This window comes from Perca fluviatilis, chromosome 18, assembly GCF_010015445.1.
Source record: "Perca fluviatilis chromosome 18, GENO_Pfluv_1.0, whole genome shotgun sequence".
NCBI lineage: Eukaryota > Metazoa > Chordata > Actinopteri > Perciformes > Percidae > Perca > Perca fluviatilis.
This window is the reverse complement of record NC_053129.1, coordinates 10,706,975-10,723,925: the sequence shown is the minus strand read 5'-3', so window position 1 is coordinate 10,723,925 and position 16,951 is coordinate 10,706,975. Positions and strand designations below refer to the sequence as shown.

At 40.9% G+C, this 16,951-nt stretch overlaps 2 protein-coding genes across 4 annotated transcripts in view; one reads left to right on the top strand and one right to left on the bottom strand.

Moving 5' to 3' along the window:
* Window positions 1–363: 363 nt before the first annotated feature.
* On the bottom strand, window positions 364–15,631 carry ints9 (integrator complex subunit 9). 2 transcript variants are annotated; one of them, XM_039780997.1, is made up of 17 exons: window positions 15,551–15,631; window positions 13,951–14,078; window positions 13,757–13,817; window positions 13,503–13,565; window positions 13,078–13,217; window positions 12,162–12,248; window positions 11,697–11,817; window positions 10,857–10,991; window positions 10,385–10,496; window positions 10,031–10,211; window positions 8,586–8,646; window positions 8,143–8,314; window positions 7,904–8,028; window positions 2,888–3,055; window positions 2,496–2,594; window positions 2,237–2,374; window positions 364–759 (listed from the first exon to the last, which is right to left on the bottom strand). In XM_039780997.1, exons 2-17 carry the CDS (start codon window positions 14,013–14,015, stop codon window positions 583–585), a joined length of 1,905 nt encoding a protein of 634 aa, XP_039636931.1. In that variant the 5' UTR covers window positions 14,016–14,078; window positions 15,551–15,631; the 3' UTR covers window positions 364–582. The 2 variants fall into 2 exon arrangements, with proteins under 2 accessions (XP_039636931.1, XP_039636929.1); XM_039780995.1 differs by lacking the exon at window positions 15,551–15,631 and adding an exon at window positions 14,495–14,649.
* pla2g7 (phospholipase A2, group VII (platelet-activating factor acetylhydrolase, plasma)) overlaps window positions 15,089–16,951 on the top strand; it is a 14,999-nt gene continuing 13,136 nt past the window's right edge. The window contains exons 1-2 of one of the 2 annotated variants that reach the window (XM_039780998.1): window positions 15,089–15,419; window positions 16,097–16,224. In XM_039780998.1, coding sequence (XP_039636932.1) covers window positions 15,356–15,419; window positions 16,097–16,224 — 192 coding nt within the window. In that variant the 5' untranslated portion in view covers window positions 15,089–15,355. The remainder of the gene's footprint in view (window positions 15,420–16,096; window positions 16,225–16,951) is intronic. The other variant, XM_039780999.1, reaches the window with a different exon arrangement.

Below are 16,951 nucleotides of genomic sequence, written 5' to 3'. Positions count from 1 at the left end.
CAGCTCCAGCTCCAGAAAAACGTTTTCAACCGTTACTTTATGTTGTTGCTGAATTGTTTCACCTTTTTCCATCTTCAGCTGATGAGTTGATCAAACTGAAATGAAAGCTGGATTACATTTAAGAAGTGATTGCAAATGGCCATTTAACTTCTTTTTTTTTTTTTTTATAGAATGAAGTTGCATAATGCGAATGCAAATGCCATTTAGCAGATATAGCCCGGAGGAATTTACAGCACATGGTTTTGACATTTATCTGAATTTCTTTTCTTACTTCCTCCTTTGGAAAACACCAGCTGATGATCTCTGCGTTTTCAAGTATTACCGTTTCCCTGAATGCAGAAAATGCAGAGATGAAAAGCCCACTGAGATGATCTCAAAACATGTTTGAGAAACCTTTTTAATACAAAATACTATTTTACAAAATAGACTTTACAGTTAAACTACTGGAACTGCAGTTAATGAAGTGGGGACAGTCCTGCTCACGGCTCTTCGTCGTGTCCTCCTCCTCACCATCATCATCTTTTTCTGCTCGCCACAGTCCAATGAGGCAGATATCCTGTTAAAACTAACGAAGGCTTCAGGTCAGAGTTTCTGCAGGAAGCGCAGCACCAGGTCTCGCAGCGTGGTGCGCAGCGGCTCGTTGTTGTCACAGACGATGTGTGTCCCGTCCTCCTCCAGCTGAATCAGTGTGTCCTCTGCCTGCAGGTGCAGAATGTGTCCGTCCGCCGTCTCCTCCACTTTCACCTCCGTAATACCGTGCTGCAGGGGGCAGATAAATGCACAAAACTTATTTTGGCAATTAACCCTTTTCTGATACGGACTCAAATGTTAATAGTTTTTCTGCATGCCATTCAGCAATGGACACAAACACGTTAAACAAAAAGGCCTGTGTGAAGTTAATATTTGTATCATTATAAATACTTTTTTTTAAATAAATGTATGGTCTTTAATTTTTTTTAGTCTGCTGTGGTAAAATCCCTGGCCTCTGCTCTAAAAAAAACTACTAATCCCAACAATGTTATGCATGAGGAGATTCTGATGTCAGATGGGATGAGATTTAAGGCTGCAATCATCTCCCTTTGGGAATACTAAAGCCACAGCGAATGAGGGAGCAATGACAAGGAGGCAAAGTCAAGGTGGGGGAAAAAAAAAATAATCGTTACAGCGGACTATTGTGATATTTTCCGTGGCAATAATGTATCGAGACATGGACGCAAAGGGCCCTATTTTAACAATCTAAGCGCACGGTGTGAAGCCAGTGGTTTAAAAGGGTTGTACTTAGTGTCTTCATTAATTCATAGGTGTGTTTTGGGCGTAACATGCAATAAACCAATCAGAGGGTCATCTACCATTCCCTTTAAAAGCCAGCCGCGTTTGGACCTTGGCACATTGCTATTATGATGGAGGATTTGCACCGTAATATTTTTATTTGTAATCTTTTGCATGTTTGTGTTCTGCTGCGCTTCCCTGTGTGTGTGTGTGTGTGTGTGTGTGTGTGTGTGTGTGTGTGTGTGTGTGTGTGTAACGAGCATAGTGTGCATGAGCCTAGGCGCATTTTACGAATGTGCTGTTAAAATAACCATGAAATGCTGCGTTATTGACTTTAGACCAGGTTTTTGTTGGTCAATGGCGCGATCGCTTCCCGCTGCCTCAAGATGGCAATACGCCAAGAATGCACCTGAACTCACCTCCCTGTAAGACCAGCACGCCTACGGGCGCACAGATGGGGGCAGGTGCATTTGCTATTTAAACGACGCGGGCGCTGGACGGGAAACTGACAACTGCGTCGGTCTTAAACTAGCAAAGACACTTTGCGCTGCGCCAGGTGCAAGATAGGGCCCAAAGTATCAATCTTTTAATATATAAATTGCACATAAAAATTCCACTTTTTATGTGCAACTAGAAGAATAAAAATCAATTGCTTTTTCAGTCCGCTAGATGGTGCAGTTGAGTTTTTTTCCTAGTGAGAAATGTATGTTTTTAGATAAAGCAGATATTGACTAAGATTTTCTACGGGAACATAATTTGAATTTAGAAAAAAAAGGTAAAATAATTTGAAATATATCCCAAAATATTGCAATATGTTTAAAATTATAATAATATCGTGTTGTGACATAAGTATTGTGATAACATCCTCTGGTGATTCCCACCCCTAGGGCAAAGTAGAACAAAATGTAACGGCTGGCTGTTATAAAAACAGCGTTGAGGTTCCTACGGATGTCAGCAGGTTTCACACCTTTTGCAATGTGGCCAGGAAAGCTTCCAGAGGCACAGCTCCACTCAGCAGGGGTTTCGGGGCCAGCACTACTGGAGGCTCCTCCATTACCCGTTTCCTCTTCTTGCTGGGAGGCACTGGAGGGGGTTTGGGCACTGACTGGCAACACAGGAGAGGAAAAAAAACACAAAAAAAACACAATTTTTGCTTAAGTTAAGCAACTGTGTCCATATTTGCACATTCATATACATGTTTTGTGGCACATTTCCACAAGACTCACCTGTAGTGTGTGTTTGTTGTCCTTGGAGTGCAGCACTGCAGACACAGTTGCCATGGAAACGCCAGGTTTAATCTCAGAGGGCACCAGGGAGTTGGCCAGCTAAAAAAAGGAAGACCTTTAGGCTTAAAAATTGGCCACCTGTGCTCTGACAGGAGTGAATATATATTTACATAATAGATTTCAATCTTTAATTCTGGACAGGTTTGCATACACCATAGGTCATCGTCTCCTACCAACACATGAGAGAATTTAAAATATGCACATATTACTGTCTGTTTCCAAAGGTACTGATTTATTCAACACTGTCAACTGAATCTAGTAGGTCCTTTTTAACCAGACAAGTTGAAGAAGAACATATTCATATCCTCGGTTACTGCTCCGACGAGACTCACCTCAGGCAGTATGTAGACCCGCTCATAGCGGCGCCTGAAGGGCAGGTTGAGAACAGAGCATCGTCTGTAGGGCATGGGAGGGGGCTGCAGCTCCAGCATCAGATCAGAGCGGTGGGACTGGGTCAGGGGAGGCTGGGTGTACTGCTCCGGACACACCACATGGAGGGGCTGCAGCAGGGACAGACAGGAGACAATGATCAGCTACAGATGGCTGAAACAGACATCTGAGGGGAGTAGCTTTTAGGCTGCTTTCAGACGGGGAAACAACGATGCAGGGTTGTGCAGCAGGGGGAACGTCAATGAAACAGCCCATTTGTTTGACATCCTGTTGTGTTCTTTAACCGCCCAATGTAGCACAAGTAAACTTCATATTTCACAACTACTGTTTTCTATCAGATCGTTTATAGATCTCGTCGTTCCCGACCGCACTTGAGGGCAGCTTCATTTCCCAGAGAAAGAAAAGAGACGAGAGAGACAGATCGACTCAGCTTTTACACATCCGGCTTTCGTTTGCTTTCGGGTTTTAAAGGGGTGATAGAATGCAAAACCGATTTTACCCTGTCATAGTTAAAATAACAACAGTTCGGTGGGTAAATAGGACATACATAGAAGCTCAAAATCCCATTGACACCCCTTTACTATGAAAATCTCATTTTGAAACTGCCGCTGAAAACGGGCAAATCTCAACAAAGCTGAAAGCTTACGTAAGCATCTCAAGACCTGTAACTTTGTCACGCCCATGGGTGTATTAAGAGAACAGTCACGCTCCAACATTTACATAGGCTACACAACTGACCTGAGATCAGGTAGTCCTCTGAATCTAGGTCACGCAGATCTCTGCTATTCCATGACTAAAATTCACTTCTGAAACTTTTTTATGCGAGAAATCAACTATGTAAAGCTCAAATATGGGCTGTTTTACAAAAATGTATGTCTAATTGCAAATTTTGTCCGACTGTGTGTCGGACTTCAGCGCCCGGTGCTGCCTGGGTTACTGTCTCGCCACCCGCGGCCTGGTGTGAGCTCGATTGAGCTCCGTTACGGCTGGCAGCCCACGGCACTTCATACCCGCGCAAAGTCACCGTTTTATGGGTTAATGGACTACAAAACGCCGCTGCCTGGACAAAGCTCCAGGGCCTGCAGTTCCCCTCTTTCTAATGCCAGGTGTGTTTGAGTGAGAGCGCGGTTCCACAGGTTCCAGTTAATCTTATAATGTGTGTAATTATAATGTGTTGAGTTATTTAAACAAACGATCAGTGAAATACACGCCTCGCCCGCGAGTCTCGTTGATAGAGCCTGCGGCTGGATGTAGCTCTATCAATGAGAGCTAGCTAGCCTCCTCTTAGAATTCCTCTGAAATTCACAAAAATTCATTAACTTGAAATCGGACACCGTTGTTAGGTTTATAAGACATTTAGCTAGATGTTGTATAAGTGGTGTGTACTGTAAATATACTCGAATTACGCCGAAAATGAAGCTAACTATCCATGATTTGTAGCTACACAGCTAGGATTGAAGGGACAGTTGCAGCTGACGAAACCCCTAGCTAATCTTCACAAATATTCATTAACTTGAAATCGGACACCGTTGTTAGCTTTATAAGACATTTAGTTAGACATTGTATAAGTGGCGTGACGAAATTCAAACTGTAAATATACCCGAATTACGCCGAAAATGAAGCTAACTATCCGTGATTTGTAGCTACACAGCTAGGATTGAAGGGACAGTTGCAGCTGACGAAAACCCTAGCTAATCTTCACAAATATTCATTAACTTGAAATCGGACACCGTTGTTAGCTTTATAAGACATTTAGTTAGATGTTGTATAAGTGGCGTGACATGTGTGTAACATGTGGTAAGAGATTGCTGGTGTAACAAGCTCGCTGACCGCGCTCTCACTCTCACACACGGACCATCTAGCTAGCAGGAAGAGGGGAGTTGCAGGCCCTGGAGCTCTGTTAGGGCAGCGGCGTTTGGTAGTCCATTAGCCAAACAAACGGTGACTTTGCGCGGGTAAGGAGTGCTGTGGGCTGCCAGCCGTAATGGAGCTCAATCGAGCTCACAGCAGGCCGGGGTCTGTGAAGGAAGACCGGCCGTTGCGTTTCTCCAAAAGTTAAGTTGGCCTCAACATCTCGCGTGTCCTCCCTGCGGCAAACCCCTCCACACCCCACCGCGGCCTATACACACTACCCCTATTCAAAATGAATGGAAAGACCTGCGTTTTTGCCACACCGTCCGACAGCTGACGCAAGCTGTGTGAATACCCACGTACACACGTGACTTGCTGTGCCATGTTCTGGACTGAGCCTTCTTTGTTGGAGAGAGACAGGACTAAAGGAGGGTTTAAATTAAGGCTGCATAGGTACTTACATTTCTCAAAACTGTTGCTAGTCAATGGCAATAGAGGAGAAAGGGACTGAGTCACTTTGCACCATGAGCATATTAACATGACTATAAGGGATGTATCGTCAGGGTATGGAGGAAAATCTGTTATTAGGTTTTTATCATCCAATCAGTCTGCATAGTCCTGTGAGGAACAAAAACTACATGTTCAGCTGATGCAGCTCGTGAAGCTCTACGGTCGCATGACCTCTGCCCGGACACGTGTGGTTTCACCTGTCATCATTGTTTTGGAGATGAAATGGAAAGCCTGCATCACATTAACTAAGAGATGGGGGACTCTTTTAGCCTGATGAGGTTTCTGTTTGTTGGGGCATATGGAGGCTACTGCTCTGACATTAGTAGAGCTGCAAAGATGAATCCGTTAGCTGTCTGATCTAAATTCTCTGATTACTGCTTCTTACTAATACTTTTTTAGCTTTTTCACTCCTGTGACAGTAAACTGAATATCTTTCAGTTTTGGAGTCGACAAACCAACACATTTGAGGATGTCTTCCTGGGCTTTGGAAAACACTGTTGACATTTTCAGATTTAAAATCGACAATGAAAATGAGCATTAGCTGCAGCCGTAGACATTAGCTTAGCTGGACTTTTGCATGGGTAAAAACATCCAAATGGTTTAACTCCAATTAAAAAGGTCTATCTTCTGCATCAGTTCATTTTCAAAGTTAAAGTGAGGATTACCAATTATCTGACAAACTGAATGGGGTCTATTTATAGTAGAGCCAGACCGATATATCGGCGGGTCGATATTAGGCATTTTACAAACTATCGGTATTGCCATTTATAATGGCCGATAAACGAATATTAAAAAAATAAAATAAAAATGAAAAAAAAAAAAAAACTTTAACCATGTTCTGAGTGTTGCTGTTGCATAGTTTGTCCACCAGAGAGCGCTCTATTTTTGTTGTTGTTGCTTATTGTGTTTTTGTTCAAAGGACTTTAAGTTTCATATCTTAAGTTTGTATTTTTATACATTTTAATTATCAGAACTTTAATATATTTTGATGTTCCTCTGTTCTGTAGTGACAATAAAACAAAAGTTTATTTTTAAACTGCATTATCATATTTTAGTGAGGACTCATAAATAACTACAAATAATGTTAGGGAAATCAGTTTATGTTTTGTTAGGCGTTTCTGGATTTTTTTATTTTATTTTTTAAATACATATTGGCCGATATAATCAGAATATCGAATTTTTTAATTACCAAATATTGGTATCGATATCGGCCTTAAAAATCCTTTATCGGTCGGGCTCTAATTTATAGCAACCATATATTAACTAAAGTCCCACTTTAGTTTGGTTGACTACATGGAGGAGTTTTGATAAGATTACATCCTACAAGAATAATAGGGTAAACTGAATCCCTTGCAATTAAACCATCTATTTGCCTGTGCAGCCTTCCAGGACTGTTGTGTTTCCCCCCCTGCTCTGCCCTGAGTGCTGATCTAATATTGTTCTCTTATCTTGTTTGGGCCTCACTTGTTTGCTTGCGAAATTGTTTCCATTCTCCTGTTCTACCCCCAGGACTTCTGACTCCGACTGGTTATTTGCTTGTTTAACAGTTCTCTTTTACCAGTGTTCTGTGTAAAGAAAAACCCTGAGGCGGCCCTTTCGTAGCTAGACAATCAGGATATTTTTCCAGTCATTGTGTCACTCTATTTGCCAGTTCTCAACCTCACCTTTACCTATACAAACTCCCTGTTAATGCAGGTGCAATCCATTTACTGCTTACATTTATCCCACACATCAATAAAGTCGTTCAGTCCTGTTGTGTCTATATCAGAACCCTCCTTCTGCTAAATAGCCTCAGGAAGGAACTTGTTTTGGTGGAACATGTGTACGTTCAAAAGTTGTTTTAGTCGTGCAACAGAAAACTCAGATTGGACAGATTGCAGAGATCTGAGGAGCAGTTAACCATAGTCCTCATAAATCAACCGGAGTTTAGAATGCCAACACAAAGAAAACCGACGGTACCGGACATCTAGCCTAAAAAGAGAGACATATGGCGAAATATCCGGCAGCACCTGAACAATCCCGGAAGTGGAACGTTGTAACGTTGTAACTGCAACTCTCTTCTAACTGGCACCAACCAGAAATCACTCTCCGCCTCCAGCTGGTTCAGAACTCAGCAGCCTGTCTGACCACCGGTTTTAACAGATGACATGACATCACTCCAATCCAAGCTGTGTTAATGGACTGAGGATGGGAGTAGGATTTGGTATTCGGTTTCGGATTCGGCAGAATCTTAACCAGTGGATTCGGTATTCGGCCAAACCCCAAAAATCTGGATTCGGTGCATCCCTACTTTTTAATCGCCTTTTTACCCTATCATCTGTTAATTTATTTGTATTTTTCTCATTGTCATTTTTACTGTCCTTAAAAAGGTGTCCCATCTTCTCTTTTCACTATTGCAATAATGTGTGTGTATACGTGTATTGATTCGTATGCGCTTCTCTCAAAGCACTTTCTAAACTATTATTTTATATTATTATTATTATTATTATTATTATTATTATATTTCTCTTACAACTGGCAGTAATTGTAAGAGGAAAAAGTGCCAACAGTACATTTGTGAATGGGTTGGTAACATGACAAACAAGTGTTGACCGCACCTGGACTTCCTTGAGCAGCTTTGAGACTTGGTGGAAGTTGAGCCGCGTGTCAATGGGACAGTAAACACACTTCATGGCCAGCGGCTGGTAGGGAGCCAAAGCATCCAGGTAAGAAAAGTCTGGCTCTGGTGGTAGGAAAGAAAAGTCACACAGGCTTGTAGAAGCTTTTACTTTATATTTACAGGCCAACATATTTCCCTTCATGTATATGGGAATGCTTGTAATGCAGCTGTAGTTACCAGTAAAGATGATGGTGTTGAGGCCGGATTTGCCCCACAGCTCCATGAAGTGAACCACGTCGCCGAAGCGTAGAGATGGGTGACCGGTGAACACCACGCACGGCTGACGGAACTCACTGCTGAAGTCTCCGTGGATACTGGGGTAGTGCTTCAGCTTGTTGGTTTGGATCAACTGAAAACAACAACAGCAACACAGGAGTTGTAAGAATGAAGTCTATATTATTGTTTTCTGTGTGCATGTTCTCTCACCAGCTCAAGCCATCAGTAAAAAAAAAGCCCAAGACTGTTACTGGGCACTGAACTTTAATATAATTAGGGGAATTCTGATTGCATTGTAATTTCAGTGCTCATTTGCTAGCAGAAAATCAGTATTTGTGAATATCCACTATGTCCAAAATGCAGTGCTGTTCTCGACTGGTACGAGACACAGCAGCAGGACTCACCTCTGCATGAGGGAATGGAGGCTCTGGAAGATAAACCTTGGATTGCTTGTTGTGGCAAAGCCTAAAAAAAAAAAAAAAAAAAAAAAGAAAAGGGAAACAAATCGGTAATCTAAATCAGAATATCCCAGAATGATACTGGGGAACAATCAGAAGGTGGCTGAGAACAAGTACGGTTATCATGTGACAACAACTCTCAACAGCCTTAGCCAATCAGCAGTATTGTTACGTCCGCCAAGGAGGTTATGTTTCTGGTTCGGTTTGTTTGGTTGTTGGTTGGTTGGTCTGTCAACAGGATTATGGAAAAACTACTGGCCTGATTTTTATGATACTTGGTATTAGGGCTGTGCAATTAATTAAATTTGGATTGCACTTTCGATTTCAGCTCCTCACGATCCCAAAAACAATGTAACCGAGAAAAAGGATTACATTTTGCAAGTAATCTCTTATTTTGTTTTGTGTTCTGAAGGGGAATTCAAAAGGTTCAACGGGAAAAGTATGAAGGGAAATGTCACAGTTCAAGGTGTTTTCACTGTTGATTTGTTTTTTAAGTTCAATAAATACAACATCATTCTGAAAGTCAATGAGTAATCATGTTAAAAACAAAAATTGTGATTTAAATATTGACCAAAATAATTGTAATTATGATTTTTTCCATAATCGAACAGGCCGACTTGTTCGAAGGGTGTAGAATGGACCAAGGAAGAATTTTTGAGCAGATCCGAGTCATGGGGCGGATAAACAAAACAATTTTTCACTTTTGTTAACATTGCGAGATAGGGCGTTTGTGCTGCACTCGTGTCTTGTCGTTATAAATCGGAAAGGTTTCACTGCATTAACATTGTGATATAGGCCATGCCTTGGCAGATGTCTGCGCTCTCTGAGTGCCCTTCTAATTTACAATTGGTTTTTGACTGTATTAACATGCTTTCAACTAACATTAAAATCAAGTGAAAACCCAACAGGCTCACAGAAATGACCATTTTCCGCAATGCACCATTTTGGCAGAAAAGTATAATCAGTCGGCACCAACAACAGTAAATGTTTGACACTAATCAACCCTTATATGGGCTGTTGCATCTGTTTTTTTTTTAAGATAATTTTTTGGGCATTTCCGCCTTTACTGATACGGAAGCGATGAAAGGTGGAGAGAGAGAGAGGGAAGACACGCAGGAAATTGTCCCAGGTCGGACTCAAACCCCAGACTTTCTGCGTCGAGGCATAAACCTCTGTATATATGCGCGCCCACTCTACCGACTGAGCTATCCTGGCCACGCATCTGAACTGTTTTGAATGAATAATAAATCACAGGCAAAAAAATGAAGCTCTTGTTTTATCTTAATCCATCACCATATAATTTTCTTTCATTGACCGTTTCCTTTCTAGGAACTGTACAATGGCAGATGCCTATCCTATTTCTATTTCATTTTTAAACAACAGCTCCTCACCACTCAGCGAAGATCTGAGAGAACTCCAGTGAGCTGTTGGCGACGGGCGAGATGAAGTAGAAGGGCGTGGTCCCCAGGTTGGCGCTCTCAATGAACTGGTACAGACACTCCAGCAGGTCATATATCACCCCGGACGAGTAGCACGGCACTAGCACGTTGCCTCCTGCTCGAATCGTCATGGCTACAGGCACAGATTAATAATAAGAAATACATTAGAACACTCAGAATCAGCAGAGACAATGCGATTTACTTTATATACACATGTACTTATTTATAGAACATGAAAATATTGAAACATCTTCAAACTTTAAACACAGTTTACAGTTAACATCATCCGGTACATTTTGGACCTACCAAGGTTGCTGCAGAATTCTCCCAGCATGCCGTCTGGGTTGGCTGTCGGCATCTGGGTGAGTCCTGTCAGAATCAGAACATCGCTGTTCTTAAGGGAGCTTTGGTCCATTGGCTGGGAGAAGAGAAGAAGAAATATTTTATAATAATATCACCAGCCCTGTGAAAGAGGTTCCAGTGAGTTTATTACAGTGCATGACACAGCCGGGTCAGAAAAAGAGCTTTTAAAATAACTGACTCTATTTTATTTGGATTAAGCACTGGAGAGAGCCCAGATTAAGCCCCTCTGAGGATTTTTTGCATCTCTCCATCACATCTTTTATTGATTATGTGTATATTAATATGTAGTATTTGTACATGTAAACCAATAAACCACACACACCCACCCACACACACAAGACCTAGAGTCAGGTGAAATATTAGCATCAGACCCTGTGTGTAATTTCATCTAGCGTCAGGCCTGTTTTAGACCTACCTGTGGATGTGTGGTGAGGAGGGACGAACCCGACACATAGGCGACTTTCTCATGATGAGACTGGATGATCCAGTTGGAGCTACCCAATGAGTAACCAGAGCTTAGCGGGGAGACCTGTACAGCTCCAAACAGCTCCTTGAGACAAAAAGAAGTAAGAGAACACAGAAAAACAGAAAGGACAGACACAGGTATTTTAGTAGAATGTGTAAGCAGAATAATAATCCTGCACTCACAGCATGAGACAAACATAAACACTCTATTAAAATATAAACCACACTATTTTCTAATGGCTGGGACAACATGGTTTTGTCCCGATTCAATTCTTTCACGATACATGAGTGCCGATTCTATTTGGATTGCGATTTTTGCGATTCTAGAATTGATAGTATTGAGGGTTGCGATTTCTCTTGCGGTCCTTCTTTAACAAAAGCAAAAGTTAAATAAATACACTTCTAAAGACAATATATCATGAGACATTTCTATTGGTTTCCTAGAGACTGCACACCACATGTCAGTCAGTCAGACATTTATTTAATTTGTAAAGAAGTACATAACATGGATTTTCTGCATTGTATGCTCTCTGTCTGTTTAGCTGGAAACAAATATAATGTAGTCGCCGTCGGCGGTATCGTATAAACAGAAAATATCTAGGAGAATCATTATAAAAAAAATGTGATTCTAGAGAAGAAGAAAAAAAGAATAGATTATAAAAATCGTCACCCCCCCCCCTTTTTTCTCACCCCTATCTTTCCCCTGTAGTGTTGATACAAAATAAGAGGAATGCATCCTAGTTATTATATCTACTCTGTGCAGTCATTGTAAGAGAAAAGAGGTTCGTACCACTTTCTGTGAGTAACCCACAAGCTGCACTTTGCTGAGGGCCGAGTTGACCTCCTGCATGCTGTAGCTTCGTTTCCATGTCCACACATCTACTGCATCCTTCAGTGGCCCAGGAAGCATCCTAATATCATCACATGACATACAAACCATATGTTAAATGCATCTGTTGAAATATAACTGAAAGTAAAATGAAACTGCATGATATAAAGATGCTAATTAAAACCAAAGCAGGAAAAGAGGAATAGAGAGACAGAAAAAAACAGACAAATTACAGGTAAAAGCTAGTACGAGATTGTGTTTAGTACGTCAAAGTGTTTGATTTTAAAATAAAAAAATATATTTTATAATAGGAAATTTAAATGTATTTTAAAAAAATACATTTTGAAATAAATATTAATAAATGACTACCCACAGATACTATTCTTTATGTAGGTTCTCCGTTTTGTTTTCCAACAGTCGTCCTACCTTTGTATTTCCTTATTTTTCCAGCAGGTGGCAGACTGCGCTTTGGGAACTCTCTCCATGAACTTCACCAGTTCCTCCATCAACAGTCTGAGGAGAATAACAGAAACCACAGCCAATGTTTTTTGGTTTCCAATACAACATAAGCTATGCCATTACACATCATTTTTCAAAATAATAAAAAAATAATAAAAACACAAAATTAAACTGTGTGGGAATTTCTCCCATCTAGCGTTGAGATCATATATCGCAATCAACTCTCTCACGCCACGCAGTTCAAAGTACGTATTACATCTACGGTAGCCTTCACGCTTTTTTCTGATGACGCCGGTCTCTTGCTCCTCTCAATATCCTTTTTCTAGGCGAAGACGAAGACTCCTGTTCCTGAAATTTGGATTTTGAATACGTGTGGTCCTCCAATGTTTCCTTCTTCAAACTTACCGGGGCCGGGAAGCGACAATACCCATTAGCAGCAATAGCAGCACCTGTGAGTTTATCATGTGACAGCGAAAACGTGAAAGGCGGAGCAGTATGTCCTGTATGTCCCTTACCTTCATAGATATATATCTATGCCTTACCTTAACGTATTTCAAGATGGCGCATGAATATGGAGCGTCTAACCCCAGTTCGTGTTAACGCAAATGTAAAATTTCAAGCCAAAATTAATACTTGGAATTGATGGTGGTGGTAAATATTCATGAAAATGGACAAGTTTGTGAACGGGCAACACAGATTTTGATAATGAACAACTAAACTCGTTACACACTGGACCTTTAAGACCTATGGCTATCTATTTTTTTTTTTTTTTTTTTTAAACCACAATAAAAATGAAAAAGACTGTTTTAAAATAACATGCATATTTCCTATGAATTAACATAAAAACAATATGAGGAAGTTGAAGTTCCTTGTATCCCCTTACCTGCCAATCTGCAGGGTGGGTTCTGTAGCATACACCGTCCCAGTGAAGCCTGTGTGTTCAGTGATGTATGGCAGGGCCATCATACAATGGTAGTTGGAGATCAGGATGACATCAATGGTAGATAGATCCAGCAGTTCTCTCTGTAGTTAATGTAAATGGGAAAGATAGTTTAATAATAACAACTGTGGCAATAGCACAGTCAGGAAAGGTGAATGGAAAGTTTGAGCTGGTACGTTGGTGTAGTCATACAGTCAAAATGAAACCTACTGATGAACACAACTAAAATGGTCAGGCTAATCTCTTGGTTCCCTGTCCTAGACATGTTAGCATTCTAATTTCCTGCAGCATAATCATTCATTCGAAGCATTCCATTTGATGTCTTAAGTAAGAGGATATATTGTATGTGTGGCGGCTGAGTTTACTACCTCAGGGAGACAGAACTCTGGCTGTGAGTCCACAAACACTCTTCCTGCACACTCCTTCAGCTCCTGGAAAGATGGAAAGAAGTAGTTTGTTTACTTTTGTAGCCCTTCATCACAGACCAATCTTAATGCATATACACCTAATAACCAGAAACAATTTTAGGTTATCACGCAAAGTAACAATCAAGCACAAGTTGAAGTACAGATACAGGTGAAATACTCAGTGAATCAAATACAACAGAAACAGCTTCTTATACCTTCTCCAAGTTTATTGTTCCATCCTTAGAGACCCAACTAGGTAGCTTGGAGAGTCTCGGGCTGGGAAAATGAACAAAAGAAGAAAAAAAATCGTCAGAATTTAGAACAAATCCACCACCCATAAATGAATGAATGAATGAATGAATAAATAAATAAATACATGGAGCCTCTACCGCTGATGCCAGTGACTTACCTGTGCACGAGAGGAAGGGGCAGGAAGTTGAGGACAGAGGTGGTGTCCAGCCCACAGTCCAACATGATAGTGGTGGATTTAAACTTGAGGACATTGCAAGGCAATGTGGGATGACCAGACAGACAATACTGAGATAAGGGAGGAAAGAAATGTGGAAACAGACGTGGAAACAACATTACTGTGACTACAACACAATACATGACAGATACAGAGCAGAAGCTGGATAAACAGGGCATCACATTTAACAGGCAGAGTCTGTAGTTTGTAGGTCACACACACAGCTGTAACGTTGTCTCATTGCAAGAACAAAATGCTATCACTGGGCAATGCACACACAATAAATAGTTCACATGGCATGGCATGGCATATACGTTAGCTGCCTAGTTAACAACAGTTGATGAGACAGGACCAGACCGGGCTATTAGCTGCTAAGCTAACAGAGTAACGTTATCCGAGGTATCCTGAAACGATTGAGTAACGTATTATTATCGTCAGCCGGGGTTGACTTGGTTACAGTAATTATGCTGACAGTCTCTTAACTCACCAATTTCATGTTTAACCGTGATAAATAAGTTATATTTAGTCGACTCCGCTAAAACTGCATCCTTCTCTAATGTTTTTCGCGACTCCGCTAGCTTTGTTTCTATGACTTTTGACCACTACTGCCCTCTACAGTGGCGGAGTGTTTCTTAAACAACAGCACAGCTGATACAGGTAGGCCAAATGCGCCATATAGTCAACAAAATAGCACGCTTTGGTTTGCTTGTAATTGCTCTGAAAGGAGCACTGTGCCTCACAAAAATATTTGCCAAAGCGTCGACTATTGTTGTCAACAAATGCACGTGCCCATAGAGTGAATGGCTATCAATCACATTCCTTGGCTCTAACTAGAGCCATATGTAGACAAAGTTAACCCAGTTTTATGAGGGACTTTGGACGACTGTAATAACGACGCCAATACTGTGACTAAGCTGATAATATGAGCTTGGTAGCCAGTCCTTTACTATTTGGTATATAGCTAGGTTAAATAAACCTGTATTAAGTTTACGTAGGAAGTAGGTTTTTAGACAGCCAGTTGTGAGGCGACTAACGTGCGGCGAAGTGACCAAACAATTTCTATTGACTACTCTGGTTTAGCCCTTCCCATGCTAATAGTGGCTCGGCACACCAACACTGTCACTAACACACCTAACTCAAACCACTCCCAAGTGACAAATACCGGTGCATTTATCTAAGAAATTCAAATTATGTTACGTGGTAATGTTGCGAAACTAATGTAGTAACATTGGTACCTAACAACTTCCGTATCTCCGGTAGGTCTCGTCTTTTGTGAAATAGTTACAGGTTTTTGTGGCAAACAGCTAACGTCGGTTTAACAGAATATTTCGCTTTTGAACTGAGGTCGATGTTGTCTCATGGAGGATTTGTACAGTTATTAACCTTCGTCAAGAGTACTTGGGCAAGGGCAGGTAGGGGCTGAAACGCCACATTTTTATAGCGTAAATACACAATTCTTTAACAGCTATAGCTAGCTAGTTGAAAACAAGCTGTTTACGTATGGTTGTTACACTAAAAGAAGAGAACTTCTGCACGCACTCACATCAACGGTTATTAACGCCCGGAGTCCGTAACGTTTCTAGCCTAATCACTACTCTGTTAACCTTACGCCATTAACTAGACCCAGCATGTGAACAACTTCCATGACACGTAATACCGAAAATCTGGGATGTGTTCTTGCTTATTAATCAAACATGGAGTTAACACTCAATATTCATTCAAAAGAACTGAGGATAACAGCATACTTGTTAGTTGACAACAATACACTATAAGTTCTCATACATAAACAAAAGTAAAACTCACTAATAATGTGGGGGGGGGGGAGGAAAAAAAGCATTTTGATACTGTTCAATCAATTGACGTGTTCAAACTGGAGCTCTATTCATAATCCGCTGACATTTAAAACGCACTGCCTGAAATCAGTATCAGCATTTAGCTGTACAGAAATAGTCTGATTGCCTGTATTTTTTTTTTTTTGCCAAGTCATGTTATCCCTGTCATGATTGTGCACATTGATAGGTTATTGCCACTGCTTCCTGTCAAGGATGATTGTTTCATTTGATCGAACAAGCGTCTCTGTATTTGACAGACCAGAGGAGGTACACGCTCGGTTTCTTCGCCATGGGGAACTCCTGCAGTAATCATCTTGGGATCCCTCCAGCCAAGGGCCCTAATGCTGTGGGCTGCACCGACTTCATGATGGACCACACTGCACAGGTAAAAGCTAAGGCTTAACCATGAAGCGTTTTCAATTAATCAAATGTGCAATATTTAGTTGAATGTTTTGGTGTATTATTTTTAAGATTTTTTAAATATGTTTACTGTTTTTTCTTAAGCTAAATGTTGGAATAATGTTACATAGCACAGATTGATAAAATGTCCTATTTTCAGTGGATTTTATTTTTATTTTTACTTTATTTAACATGATCGTAGAAGGTGCAATATGTAGATGCTGCTATTGAACTGAGGCGTATCCATAGGGCATATCAGACATTTCAGTTTACAGGAAAGTACGGATATTTCTTATTGGAATTATTTTTATTGTTATAACTTTAGCTTTTGTGATAAATGTTCTGTGTTTAACTGTTCAATGTTCCATGCTTATTAAAAGAAAAAACACTTATTGCTGGCGGTTCATATCTTGGTCTCATCCTATAAGAATATAGAGCAGTTTTGATGGTGTCTCATGTTATAATGCTCCATGAGATGTTTAATCTGTAACATAGTGAATATTCAACACAAAATAAAAATCTCAAATCGAATCGCCAACCCGTTCTCACTCCGAACTCGTAAAATACGGACGTTTGGGCAGTGGCTGTCAGAAACGACGCAAAAAGCGGCCTTCAGCGTGTGTGTAGAACGCACCAGGGAAAGCAGGAGCTACGCTGCGTTTGAAGATGACGTAGCATTAAGAGCGACTACGGTAGTGAGTAGTATGAAAGCC